Raw genomic sequence first — 15,373 nt, 5'->3', positions numbered from 1 at the left:
TGAAAACATTGACTACAAAAATGTGTTGGATAATCCAGAACGTTGGATAAGCGAGGCTTGGATAAGTGAGACTCTACTGTAATTACTGTATTTACGAATTTAGCACCAAAATATCACAATATATTGAAAACATTGACTACAAAAATGTGTTGGATAATCCAGAACGTTGGATAAGCGAGTGTTGGATAAGTGAGACTCTACTGTATATATTATTTTGTAGCGATATAGATTGCTGGTATTAAATATAATAAATACATGGTTAGATTGGGGGAAATAATAATAATAATAATAATAATAATAATAATAATAATAATAACAATATAATTATAAATGCATTAATATAATGGGGGAAATCCATATTTTTGGTGCCCAAACCTGCCCTCACTTATACGAAGGCTATCCAGAAAGTAGGTTACGTTTTGGAATTAAAAATGAACAAAGTATAGGAGAAAACATTTACCGTATGAAGTTGAAAGCTTGGATAAATGAGACTCTACTGTATCTCTGTTAGTTGCATGATTAATTCTCCACCGCAAAGGGACCAGTGGCATCTTCAAAACGAACCAATTCATTAAAATAATATGGCAGCCTTCATGTCTGTTGAAACAGAAACCACCAAGTGCCTCGTAGTCTAATGCATTTATTAAGATACTAGCTGTGCCCGGCTTTTTTTAGGTGGTTCCATGTCTTAGGGGGGGGGGGGGGGGGTCCTTTGTTGGGAGGTGTTAGGTGGGCCTGATTGTTTCCTGGATGGAATTCCTTTGTTTTCAGAGTGTTGCTCTTTATTTTGTGTTTTGAGATGAAAGAGTGATGAGTACCGAATGGGTTTGGACCTTCAAAGAGTGGGTGTTTCCCTGTTTGAGAGGGGGGAGAGAATCCTTTGTTGAGCATAAGAACGTAGAGACGTGGATGAGGGGTTGTGTTGTCAATTTTCTACGTTGGAGGGCCTTTAGTTTTGTTGTTTTGCCCGGTGGCGCGACACCATTATCCTTTTATATATATAGACTAGCTTTGCCCGGCCACGCGTTGCTGTGGCTTATGCTTTTAGAGTGTTGCTCTTTATTTACTATCCTGATTTTAGAGATTATATTGTTCTGTATTATTATATCACAGTAATTATTACATATTATATTTATAATCTTATATTATGTGCTTAGAACTGGATTATATGAGGCCCTTTCTTCACAGCTGTATAAAATGCACACTGAAGTGGATTATATGGCAGTGTGGAGTCCAGATAATCCAGTTCAAATCTGATAATCTGTATTTTATAGGCAGTGTGAAAGAGGCCTAAGTGAGGCCTAACTCTGCCTGTCCCCTGAGTGGGTTTCTAGGAGACCAAGTGGGCAGAGATTAGCCTTCTAACTGGCAGCAATTGGATAAAAACAATTATTCCTCTCCCTCTAATTAGGACTTTATTTTTCTTTTCTTTTTGTTGTATGAACGTAGAGGCATGGATGAGGGGTTGTGCTGCCAAGTTTAGTGTTTCTGGGATGTGTAGTTTTGTTGTTTTGTCCTAGGCCGAAACGTCACTACCCTTTTATATATATAGATTCCATAGAACGTTAAACTTTATTGGCAAAGTACAACAAAAACATACAATGGGTTGTAAACAGCATGGCCATAGAATAATAACAAATGTGCATATAACTTTTTGCCAACTTCAGCAATTCCTTGGCCTCCCTCTAAGATTTCCTCTGCTAATTGAAATAAATTAGTATTGGCAAGTTTCCGGCGAAGCAGCACAATCAGTGGTCTTCTTTTGGAGTGACATCCTGTTTGTGACTTTGGAGAAGGAGCTGATTAAGCCTGAAGGGAGTTCAGTGAATGGGCCGAGTTCGAAGGGACCCCAAAAGCTGTGTTTCCGCCTGTGTTTCAGCTGTTTTTTGGGCTGGGGTCCGGCTTTGGGGGGTCAAGGAGCACCTTCATCTGCTGCTCGTCCTCTCGACTGGGCCTCGACCTGGAAAAGAATCATTCAAGAGCAATCGTCATTATGGAAGGAATCCCCATTGGCCAGTATGTTGAAATCAAAGGATGCCTTCTCAGAATTATTTAAGCACTTTATTGACTATCTTAGCTGCGAAACTACCTCTCCCCGATTCTGAAATATTCTGCACTTTGGCCCAGATCCGCGCATTCGACTTCTGTTTTTAATATTTTATATTATATATTGACTTTTATGACTGTTTTATTGATGCTGATGTTTTATTGTTGAGATATTTGTTTTATTGTTTTGCTGTTGTTGTTTTATTGTTGTTGTTGGGCATGGCCCCATGTAAGCCGCCCCGAGTCCCTTTAGGGAGATGGGGCGGAGTATAAGAATAAAGTTGTTATTATTATTATTATTATTATTATTATTATTATTATTATTATTATTATATCATAGAATTGGACAAGACCACAAGGGCCAGCTTAATAATAATTATAATAATATCATAGAGCTGGATAAGACCACAACAGCCATCCCAACAACAACAACAACAACATAATCAGAGTTGGAAGAAACCACAAGGGCCATCCTAATAATAATAATAATATCATAGAATTGGACAAGACCACAAGGGCCATCTTAATAATAATAATAATAATAATAATAATAATAATAATAATAATAATAATAATGCTATAGTGCAGGGGTCCTCAAACTTTTGAAGCCGAGGGCCGGTCCACAACCCTTCAGACTGTTGAGGGGCCGGATTATCATTTGAAAAAAACAAAACAAATTCCTATGCATACTGCAAATGTCTTATTTGTAGTGCAACAACAACAACAACAACAACAAAAACAATACAATATTTTAAAATGATAACAATTTTAACCAACATAAACCTATCAGGATTTCAATGGAAAGTGTGGGCTTGCTACTGGCCAATGAGATAGTCAAGTTAATTAGGATTGTTGTTGTTGTTGTGTGCCTTCAAGTCATTTCAGACTTTGGCTGAGCCCAAGTCTAAAATTAATTATTTATTTGCTGCATTTATTTACTACATTTATATCCCATTCCGAAGGGGACTCAAAGCAGCTGTATGTACATACAATATATTATATTATTAGCATAACACAATATTAGCTAGCTATATATATATATATATATACAGTAGAGTCTCACTTATCCAACATAAACGGGCCGGCAGAATGTTGGATAAGCGAATATGTTGGATAATAAGGAGAGATTAAGGAAAAGCCTATTAAACTTCAAATTAGGTTATGATTTTACAAATGAAGCACCAAAACATCATGTTATACAACAAATTGGACAGAAAAAGTAGTTCAGTACTCCGTAATGCTATGTAGTAATTACTGTATTTACAAATTTAGCACCAAAATATCACGATGTATTGAAAACATTGTCTACAAAAATGCGTTGGATAATCCAGAACGTTGGATAAGCGAGTGTTGGATAAGTGAGACTCTACTGTATTACTATATTGAATTATACCACTATACTATTATATAATATGTAATATATAACATATAATTAATATTAGTATATGGTATTACTATTAGTATTATATTGTATAACATTATAATATTATTATCAATATTATATGTATATACAATATATTATATTATTAAAACTGATATAAAATATTATATTATAAAACTGAGGGCGGGGGCCAGGTTGATGACCTTGGAGGGCTGCATCCGGCCCCCGGGCCCTGGTTTGGGGACCCCTGCTCTAGAAAGAGGACTGTATTGTCACTCACTGTCTCTCCACTTGTTCGATGGTCTCCGGCAAAGGGACGTTCCGAGTCTCCGGAAGGAAGCAGGTGACGGTGCCCGAAATGATCGGCGCGGCTCCGTAGATGATGAGGGGCAACGGCGGGTAAAATTCCCCGGTCATCTTGACCAGAGGGGCAATCATGCTGCCCACGCGGGCCATCGTGCCCCCCAGGCCCATCCCCGACTGCCTGGAAGGAGACACGGCCGAGTCAGACCTTCCCTGAGAGGTCTCGGGCTTCTCCCCATAGCTAATCATCACTAAACACAGCTGTCTATTCTAAACAATATCTGAAAAATATGCACCACGATAAAGGTTCAAAGCATAGAACACAATATGTATATTAGAGCATCATATACATAATAATGTTAACAATAATGCAAATAATAATACAACTGATGACCAAATTCTGTCAGCTGTAGTGGGAGACAGTCGTAACTTACAAAGATTTATAGACTGCAATCATCCAGATTTAAATGCTACACAGAGCAGTTTTCAGTATAAAACATATATCAGACATACATCAACAAGACTCCAACTAAAGTTTGTTAGCGACACAGTATGTGTACATTCAGTCTCTCCAAAATGGCATGTAATATGCTGTAAAAACTAAATATATCAGTGTACAAATCAAATTGGCCCGGGTCTATGGCGCAGACAGGAGAGCAATGAGTCACTGACCAGGAGGTCATAAGTTCGAGGCCCGCTCGGAGCTATGTTTGTTTGTCCTGTGTTAAAAAGGCATTGAATGTTTGCCTAATATGTGTAATGTGATCCGCCCTGAGTCCCCTTTGGGGTGAGAAAGAAGGGTGGAATATAAATGATGTAAATAAATAAATAAATAAATAATTTGGCTCAAACCTGGCTTGGAGTCAAAACAAATCAAAGTCTCTGTAATCTTGGAGCAGTTCTATAGGACTCCTCAGGATGTCAATGCAGTCAATTAGCCGTAGCTTCAGTTGTTGACAATAAATTCAGTTTTTCTCCCCATAGCTGACCTCTCCCCCACGGCCTGTATTGTTTTGCCAGTGAGCACAAGGTGAGGCCACCTTCCTTGACTTACCTGATCACCGTTGGGAAAAGTTCACCGGAGAAAATATAGGCGCAGTTGAAGGAGGCGGCCAAGGAGCCTTTCCCGGTCACCGCAAAGGCCATGCGTAGGTTGCTCAGGTCTGGGGAAGGAAAAAAGAAACCACTCTTCAATCTTCCCTGTGCCTCATCAGAGCACAGACTGAGTCCCTTTTTTAAACTCCGCCCACTTCTCCATGGCAACCAGCCTCTGAGTGCTGAGATGCAATAACTGTAATACTTACCCTTTTAAAACACAAACACACAATTAAACATAACATCTGTAAACCAAAAATTCGTACTTCATTACACCCCCCAATGGGACCCTCCTCACCTTGCGGCACGAAAATGTTGGCCAAGATGCACAACCCGGCCAGGATCAGAGAAGCGGACTGGGAGAACCGCCGGCCCACAAAAGTGATGGTCATCACCGAAATGAACTTGGCTGGGATGTCGACAGCCCCAAACGCCAGCTGGGTCAGGTAGATGTCGAAGCCAAAGTTCTGCAGGTCCATGGCCAGGCCGTAGTAAGAGAAGCTGGTCGCAAACCTGGAGTGGGAGAGGGTGGGTTGGAATGGGTTGGAATGGGGGCCCCCGCCATCAAGCCCTGCCTTGCGGAGCTAGGGAAGGGGGCGGGGCCTCCTTCCAAGAGCCTGAGAAAGGGCTGAGCCTCTATATTTCTCCTGAGAGGCCTTTTAGGACTAAAGGGCGGGGCTAGGGAAGGGGGCGGGGCCTCCTTCCAAGAGCCTGAGACAGGGCTGAGCCTCTATATTTCTCCTGAGAGGCCTTTTAGGACTAAAGGGCGGGGCTAGGGAAGGGGGCGGGGCCTCCTTCCAAGAGCCTGAGACAGGGCTGAGCCCCTATATCTCTTCTGAGAGGCCTTTTAGGACTAAAGGGCGGGGCTAGGGAAGGGGGCGGGGCCTCCTTCCAAGAGCCTGAGACAGGGCTGAGCCTCTATATTTCTCCTGAGAGGCCTTTTAGGACTAAAGGGCGGGGCTAGGGAAGGGGGCGGGGCCTCCTTCCAAGAGCCTGAGACAGGGCTGAGCCTCTATATTTCTCCTGAGAGGCCTTTTAGGACTAAAGCTCTGAGGCAGGGCTGAGCATCTATCCCTGTCCTGTGGTACCTGCCAGGACACAGAGGGCATGGCTAGAGGAGGGGGCGGGGCCTCTATACCCAGCCCCCGTGTTCTAACAACCATGGGGATGACTTACCAGAGAAAGGACACCCCGCAGGAGATTTTGCGGACAGCGGGTGTCCGCACCAGGTCAGCCATAGTGTGACTGGACTTGTTGGAGGACATCTCCTTCTGCATGCTGGACTTCAGGACCTGGGAGAGAACAAAGCAAAACTGGGTCCAAGCTGAGGTGGTGTTGCATCGGCCTCAGAGGAAGTCACTGTCAAATGCCTTTCTAGGCACAAAGGGGCAGCCAGGACTGATCTGGACGGAGTTACGAGCTCTGAGTCAGGGCTGAGCTTCTATCCCTGTCCTGGACACAGGGGGCGGGGCTAGAGGAGGGGGCGGGGCCTCTATACCCCGCCCCTGTGTTCTAACGAGTGCCTCAGGGGAGGTCTACAGAGACTCTTGGGAAGAGGCCCCACCCCTAGCCCCGCCCCTAGCCCCGCCCTTCAGTCCTAAAAGGCCTCTCAAGAGGCATATAGAGGCTCAGCCCTATCTCAGGCTCTAGGGAAGAAGCCACGCCCACTCCTCTAGCTCCGCCCTCTGTGTCCCAAAAAGCGCCTCAGGAGAGGCATAGATGCTCAGCCCTGTCTCGGGCTCTGGGGAAGAAGCCACACCCACTCCTCTAGCTCCGCCCTCTGTGTCCCAACAAGCGCCTCAGGAGAGGTATAGATGCTCAGCCCTGTCTCGGGCTCTTGGGAAGAAGCCACACCCACTCGGATAGCTCCGCCCTCTGTGTCCCAACAAGCGCCTCAGGAGAGATATAGATGCTCAGCCCTATCTCAGGCTCTAGGGAAGAAGCCACACCCACTCCTCTAGCTCCACCCTCTGTGTCCCAAAAAGCGCCTCAGGAGAGGTATAGATGCTCAGTCCTGTCTCGGGCTCTTGGGAAGAAGCCACGCCCACTCGTATAGCTCCGCCCTATGTGTCCCAACAGAAGAAGTATAGATGCTCAGCCCTATCTCAGTCTCTTGGGAAGAAGCCACGCCCACTACTCTAGCTCCGCCCTCTGTGTCCCAACAAGAGCCTCAGGAGAGGTATAGATGCTCAGCCCCGTCTCAGGCTCTGGGGAAGAAGCCACACCCACTCGTATAGCTCCGCCCTCTGTGTCCCAACAAGCACCTCAGGAGAGATATAGATGCTCAGCCCTATCTCAGGCTCTAGGGAAGAAGCCACGCCCACTCCTCTAGCTCCGCCCCCTGTGTGTCCTAACAGCCTCCTACCTCCAGGCTGAGTTTGTCTCCTTCCTGCTTCCTCCCGTTGACCCAGGCGGCGGTCTTTAGGCCTTTCACTGCCCGCTCCTCTTTCCCGGAAATGGCCAGCCACCGTGCGGACTCCACAAACAGCCTGGAGTCCAAAGGCAAGGAAAGAGAGACACGGCCACTCGTCTCTTCCGACTCCATGATGCCAACGTCACTTTGAAAGCTCTGCCAGGCGGTGACTTACCAGGAGTAGAGGAAAAAGACGAAGAACGGCAAGGAGACGGCCAGTTGCAGCCACCGCCAGTCGGGGATGACGTAGGCCACGCCGGCCAGGATGAATTGCCCCGTGGTGTAGCAGTAGCCATTGATGGTGCCGACAATGGCACGGTATTTCGTTGGGATCCATTCCATGCCTGGGATGAGACAGAGAAAACATGGACTGTATATACTCGATATATACTGATATATATGTATATCAGTGGTTCCTAAACTTTCCAGAAAAAATATGACTCAGCGCCCCCTGGAAAGGGGAGGTATAGAGGCTCAGCCCTGTCTCGGGCTCTTGGAAGGAGGCCCCGCCCCCTTCCCTAGCTCCGCCCTCTGTGTCCCAACAAGCTCCTCAGGAGAAATATAGAGGCTCAGCCCTGTCTCAGGCTCTTGGAAGGAGGCCCCGCCTCCTTCCCTAGCTCCGCCCCCTGTGTCCTAACAGGCGCCTTAGGTGCTCAGCCCTGTCTCCAGCACTTGGGACGAGGCCCCTCCCCTCCCCTGGCCCCGCCCCCAAATGCACCTGTGGCCATCACCGCCCCCCTGGATCGCTGCTGCGCCCACCAGGGGGCGGTAGCACCCAATTTGGGAATCGCTGATGTATATAAAGGAAGTCCGAGTTCTGGATCCTTTTGCCGAAGCAAGGAAAACGGTATGTTGACTCACAGAGCGAGACGGAGTTGAGCGAGATTCCCGACATGGCCATTCCGCACAGGAAGCGAAGGGCGCAGTATGCGGTGAAGTTCGGGGCGAAAGCCGTGCCGGCCCCCGCGACCCCCATCTGCAGGTAGCACCACACGATGAGCGACTTCCTCCCGAACCTACACGGCAGACGGGATCATACATGTTTAATGCGCAACACAAAGGTGTCCCTATTCGCCCCAAGGTTCCCTTCTTTGCGTATGTCAAAAATATTACTGTATATACTCGAGTATAAGCCTAGTTTTTCAGCCCTTTTTTTAAGACTGAAAAATCCCCCCTCGGCTTGTACTCGGGTGAGGGTCCTGGTTGGCTTATATTTGGGTCAGCTTATACTCGAGAACATATGGTACATTTATTATTTTTCTCTATTATTATTGGTATTATTACATTTATTATTTTTTCTATTATTATTACATTTATTATTTTCCTCTATTATTATTACATTTATTATTTTCCTCTATTATTATTACATTTATTATTTTACTCCATTATTATTTGTATTATTACATTTATTATTTTACTCTGTTATTTTTACATTTATTATTTTACTCTATTATTACATTTATTATTTTCCTCTATTATTATTACATTTATTATTTTTCGCTAATATTATTGCATTATTACATTTATTATGTTCCTCTATTATTATTACATTTATTATTTTACTCTATTATTATTGCATTTATTATTTTACTCTATTATTATTGCATTTATTATTTTACTCTATTATTATTATTACATTTATTATTTTGCTCTATTATTATTGCATTATTACATTTATTATTTTCCTCTATTATTATTACACTTATTATTTTACTCTATTATAATTGCATTTATTATTTTACTCTATTATTATTATTACATTTATTATTTTCCTCTATTATTATTACATTTATTATTTTACTCTATTATTATTACATTTATTATTTTTCTCTATTATTATTGGTATTGTTACATTTATTCTTTTACTCAGTTAATCATTATTACTGTATATACACGAGTACAAGCCTAGTTTTTTATTATTTTACTCTATTATTTCACTCTGATCTTATTATTATTATTATTGCATTTATTATTTTTCTCTATTATTGTTGCTACTATTACATTTATTTTACTCTATGTTTATTATTATTAATAATACATGTTATTTCACTCTGATCTTATTATTATTATTATTATTGCATTTATTATTTTTCTCTGTTATTGTTGCTACTATGACATTTATTTTACTCTATGTTTATTATTATTAATAATACATTTATTATTTCACTCTGATCTTATTATTATTCTTATTGCATTTATTATTTTACTCTATTTACTATTACATGTATTATTTTCCCTGTATTTATTATTATTATTATTACATGTATTATTTTACTCTATTATTATTAAAAGGATACATAAGCACATTTACTGTATATACTCGAGTATAAGCCTCGGGTGAGGGTCCTGGTTGGCTTATATTTGGGTCAGCTTATACTCGAGAATATATGGTACATTTATTATTTTTCCATATTATTATTGGTATTGTTACATTTATTATTTTTCTCTATTATTGTTGCTACTATGACATTTATTTTACTCTATTTTTATTATTATTAATAATACATTTATAATTTCACTCTGATATTATTATTATTATTGCATTTATTATTTTACTCTATTTATTATTACTTGTATTATTTTCCTGTATTTATTATTATTATTATTATTACATTTATTATTTCACTCTGATCTTATTATTATTGCATTTATTATTTTACTCTATTATTACTTGTATTATTTTCCTGTATTTATTATTATTATTATTATTATTATTATTATTATTATTATTACATTTATTATTTCACTCTGATCTTATTATTATTATTGCATTTATTATTCTACTCTATTTATTATTACTTGTATTATTTTCCTGTATTTATTATTATTATTATTACATTTATTATTTCACTCTGATCTTATTATTATTGCATTTATTATTTTACTCTATTATTACTTGTATTATTTTCCTGTATTATTTTCCTGTATTATTATTATTATTATTATTATTATTATAACATTTATTATTTCACTCTGATCTTATTATTATTGCATTTATTAGTTTAATATTAGTTAATATTCTTCTCTATTATTATCGGTATTATTACATTTATTATTTCACCCTATTATTATTGGACACCGGTAAAGGATTGGATGAATAAAGAAAAAGTTAGAATATTGTTATTATGCCCTTAACTGGAAGGGGAAAAAAATTTAAATTCAATAAAAACTATTTTTAAAAAAGGAAGTAGATGTGTCAGTTGTAGACACACACAACAAGAACAATATCAACAATATAAATAATATAAACAAAAAAGCCCCATCCTTCCTTCGCTCTCATACTTCCCCCCAGTTGTCTAAGGTGGCTTTTATTGTTTAAAAAACTATTTTAATTATAAGAAATATTACATATTAACTGGGTATTTTGATGACAAAAGTGTAGGCCGAAGCCTGTTGGAAGTAGTAGGCCAAAGCCAGCCTCGCTTTGAGGAGACTGACTAGGCCGAAGCCTGTGTGGTCGTAGTCTTTTGCCTCAGTGAGGGAACTCCTCAGTCAGTGTGAGGTGAACGTCAGTCTGAGGTAAGTCTGTTTGAAAGAAAAGTCCTTTTTAAATTTTTAAAAATTACATTAAGATTTCTGCATATGATGTGGAAAAGTGGCTGGTGGTTTTGCTTTGGAAAATGTTTTGGAGTTTTGGGATGGTAGAGTATGTTATACTTACAGTAGAGTCTCACTTATCCAACATTCGCTTATCCAACGTTCTAGATTATCCAGCGCAATTTTGTAGTCAATGTTTTCAATACATTGTGATATTTTGGTGCTAAATTCATAAATACAGTAATTACTACATAGCATTACTGCCTATTGAACTACTTTTTCTGTCAAATTTGTTGTATAACATGATGTTTTGGTGCTTAATTTGTAAAATCATAACCTAATTTGATGTTTAATAAGCTTTTCCTTAATCTCTCCGTATTATCCAACATATTTGCTTATCCAACGTTCTGCCGGCCCATTTATGTTGGATAAGTGAGATTCTACTGTACTGTATTTACGAATTTAGCACCAAAATATCACAATATATTGAAAACATTGACTACAAAAATGGCTTGGATAATCCAGAGGCTTGGATAAGTGAGACTCTACTGTACTTATTTATTCGGTTCAGGTTGCCATTTGAGTACGGATCTGGACACGTCTCATTGTTTTTGAATGTATATTTTCTTATTGTACATTGGATTGTGTGTGTCAAATAATCAATAAAATAATTTAAAATAATTTAAAACTTCCCCAAACTAAGGCCCAGGGGCCACATGCAGCCCATTGAAGCCATTTATATTGAATGTATTGCACAAGATTTATTTAGCCTAAAATGATACACTTTAATATACAGTAGAGTCTCGCTTATCCAACATAAATGGGTCGGCAGAACAGTGGATAAGCGAATATGTTGGATAATAAGGAGAGATTAAGGAGAAGCCTATTAAACATCAAATTAGGTGATGATTTGACAAATTAAGCACCAAAACATCATGTTATATAACATATTTGACAGAAAAAGTAGTTCAATACGCAGTAATGTTATGTAGTAATTACTGTATTTACGAATTTAGCACCAAAATATCACGATATATTGAAAACATTGACTACAAAAATGGCTTGGATTATCCAGAGGCTTGGATAAGTGAGACTCTACTGTACTTATTTATTCGGTTCAGGTTGCCATTTGAGTATGGATCTGGACACGTCCCATTGTTTTCGAGTGTATATTTTCTTATTGTACATTGGATTGTGTGTGTCAAATAATCAATAAAATAATTTAAAATAATTTAAAACCTCCCCAAACTAAGGCCCAGGGGCCACATGCGCCCCATTGAAGCCATTTATATTGAATGTATTGCCCAAGATTTATCTAGCCGAAAATGATACATTTTAATATATTGGGTTTATGGTTCCCATCCCCTTGATTGGGTCATATGTTATTTATTGCTATAATTGTATTATTTTACTTTGTTTAATAATGTGTTATTATGTTGTTATGTAATATTTGTGTTGTTTTTATGATTGGAAACCACCCTGAGTCCCATCCGGGAGATAGGGCGGTATATAAATAATAATAATAATAATAATAATAATAATAATAATAATAATAATATAATAAAACTTTATTTATATACCGCCCTATCTCCCGGATGGGACTCAGGGCGGTTTCCAATCATAAAAACAACACAAACATTACATAACAACATAATAACACATTATTAAGCAAAGTATAAGCCGCTCCGAGCTTGTAAGCCGCTCCGAGCCCTAGGGGAGTGGCGGCATATAAGTTTGAAAAATAAATAAATAAACAAATAAATATTAAAATGTATCATTTTAGGCTAGGGAAATCTTGTGCAATATATTCAGGCCCAGAAATTGGCGGTATAAAGTTTTATTATTATTTATTAATAAGGAAGGATTAAGGAAAAGCCTGCTTTATCTATCCCGAAGGAGACTCCAAGCAGCTATGTATCTATTATTATTATTATTATTATTATTATTATTATTATTATTATTATTATTTATACCCTGGTTTATCTCTCCCGAAAGACTCCAAGCAGATATTTAGTATTATTACTATTATTATTATTACTATTATTATTACTATTATTATTATTATCTCACCTGTCTGAGAGGAAACCAATGATCAAGGATCCGATCAGCACTCCGGCCATGTAGAGGGACTGAGCCATTTGCCGCAGGGTCCGGGCATCACACACTAAATCCCACTGCCGAGAAATAGGAAGGTCAAAGGATGTACAGGAGCTAAATGGCCATCTGTCGGGAGGGCTCTAATTATGCCTTCCTGCCTTTCATTAGGTTGGTCTGGATGGTTCCTTCCAACTCTAGAATTCTATGATTGTATGCAGCCTGGCAAATTTCAGAAAAACCTTATCGTGTGCATCCATTCTTTACTAAAGAATAATTGCAGATTGACACTACTCTAACTGGATTAATGCTATGGTCTTGTGGGATTTGTTGATTGCAAGTCTACTTTGTAAAAAAGTACAACATTGAGCCATGGCAGTTAACCTGGTGTCGAACGGCATTCATTCTACAGCATAGGCGCACCTATTATTAAATTGATTTGCCAGGTTGTGCAGTTGGCATGCTTAAGCATACGAATCCCTCAGTTTGATGCTCTGTGAACTCAAAACAAAGTCCACAATAATAGAGTTGTCCAATGACAGTCCAAACTATTTGATGCATTAAAAACAGTGTACAATTCAAGTCAACGTTGAAAGAGAATTATAAAATACATTAAAATAATTAATTAATCTGTATCCGAAACTAGAGCTGATGTGGTCTATCCAGTGCAATTTCCTGAATCAGCACCCCAAATAACCCCTGTTGTTGTTGTTGTTGTTGTTGTTGTTGTTGTTATTAAGAATGGTTTTTATGAGCGAGCAGATGGCAACTACAGGATGGCATAGGTTCTGTATCAGAAACTAGAGCTGATGTGGTCTATCCAATGCAGTTTTCTGAACCAGCATCCCAAATAACCAAATTGAATCTAAAACTGACCAAAAACTGATTCGTAGCCCTTTTGGTACTGATGTTGGAGAGTGATCCCTGGTTAAAGTGGTCAAGTGGTCCCTGGTTAAAAAAAAAAAAGTTGGGAGCCACTGCTCTAGCTGCTTGGGTAACATCTTATAGCTTGCAGGTTAGAATCCGGGCTGTGGCGCAGGCTGGTGAGCAGCCTGCTGCAATAAATCACTCTGACCATGAGGTCATGAGTTCGAGGCCAGCTCGAGGTGAGCACCCATCAATTAAAAAATAACAAATAGCTCCTGCTAACCCGAAAGATAGTTGCATCTATCAAGTAGGAAATAAGGTACCACTTATAAAGTGGGGAGGCAAATGTAACTCATTTACGATGTTGGAATGAGGAAGTGCCGTCACAGTGGATGATGAAGCAGCTGCTCCCCCCTGTGGCCAGAATCGAACATCCCCTCAGGAGAAGGTTAAATTGCCTCTGTGTCTGTCTCTGTCTCGGTTCTATGTTTATATGGGCATTGAATGTTTGCCCTATATCAGTGATGGCCAACCTATGACACGTGTGTCAGCACTGGCACACCTAGCCATTTTTGCTGCCACATGCAGATTGATTGGATGACTATGTCTTTTGTGGTGAAATGTGGTGTGATTTGGTCCAGTGGTTTTGTTGTTTACTCCATGGGAATTATGCACATTACATTTATATATTATCATTTTATTACTATTATATTATTATTATATTATTCATTATTCATGACTACATTGAAACTAGAATAGAGAGAAATCAGCGTGGAAACTGCAAGAGGTACCATTGATTGTTGTGCGTGGAAATAATGGTAATAAATAGTTTATTAAATACAGTTATATATTACAATTATATATTTTTGTTATTTAAACTATACACATTGCGAAATTATGGTTTTTTTTCTTGAACTGACACACCACCCAAATCATGCTAGGTTTTTTAGTGAATTTTGTCACACCAAGCGCAAAAGGTTGCCCATCATTGCCCTATATGTATATAATGTGATCCGCCCTAAGTTCCCTTCGGGGTGAGAAAGAAGGGCGGAATATAAATACTGTAACTAAATAAATAAAATAAATCCTCAGCTCACCTCACTGACAATGGTGCTGGGAAACATGCTCCGGTCATAGGTCCACCCATCGGCGCATGGCTCGGTGTCCACCATGGTGTCGTTGGGTAGCGTTGCGTTGGGGTCGAGAAGCCGCCATTGAGTCGTGACGAACCGACGACACTTCTCCGCTTTCTGGTCCTTGCCCATCGGGATGGAGATTCGCAGAAGTCCTTCGGCACCCATTTCCTTGGTGACGTTGTTGGCATGGCGTGTGTAGTTGGCCATGATGCGGACCTGGCAGTGATGCACAGGGATCCCTGCCGTGAAGTTCTGGAGAAGGTTATGGCTGGCCAACATGGTCAAGGGGAGGGCGAGGAAGGCCACCATGAGCCTCTGGAAGCGGCCCATGCCCCCTAAGTTATCCAGAATATCCGCAAATGTCATGGTGAACAACTTGGACAATCACGTTGCCCTTCCTAGGCTTTGCTCCTGATGTCCTCTTCTCACCCAAAGTCTTGGTCTCCTTCACTTCACTCACTACTTCTGCTGCCCTTGGTTTGAGGCCCTTCCCGTTTGGCA

The 15,373-nt window shown here is 40.0% G+C and overlaps 1 protein-coding gene across 2 annotated transcripts; it reads right to left on the bottom strand.

The window, feature by feature from the left end:
- Positions 1–1,549: 1,549 nt before the first annotated feature.
- LOC100558245 (solute carrier family 22 member 6-A) lies at positions 1,550–15,373 on the bottom strand. 2 transcript variants are annotated; one of them, XM_062964835.1, is made up of 10 exons: positions 14,834–15,373; positions 12,846–12,949; positions 8,100–8,254; positions 7,414–7,582; positions 7,191–7,314; positions 6,002–6,117; positions 5,124–5,338; positions 4,785–4,893; positions 3,708–3,911; positions 1,550–1,960 (listed from the first exon to the last, which is right to left on the bottom strand). In XM_062964835.1, exons 1-10 carry the CDS (start codon positions 15,236–15,238, stop codon positions 1,876–1,878), a joined length of 1,686 nt encoding a protein of 561 aa, XP_062820905.1. In that variant the 5' UTR covers positions 15,239–15,373; the 3' UTR covers positions 1,550–1,875. The 2 variants fall into 2 exon arrangements, with proteins under 2 accessions (XP_062820905.1, XP_062820906.1); XM_062964836.1 differs by lacking the exon at positions 12,846–12,949 and having other exon boundaries at positions 14,834–15,149.

This window comes from Anolis carolinensis, unplaced genomic scaffold, assembly GCF_035594765.1.
Source record: "Anolis carolinensis isolate JA03-04 unplaced genomic scaffold, rAnoCar3.1.pri scaffold_14, whole genome shotgun sequence".
In the NCBI taxonomy this organism is placed as follows: Eukaryota; Metazoa; Chordata; class Lepidosauria; order Squamata; family Dactyloidae; genus Anolis; species Anolis carolinensis.
This window is presented reverse-complemented; position numbering and strand designations above follow the sequence as displayed.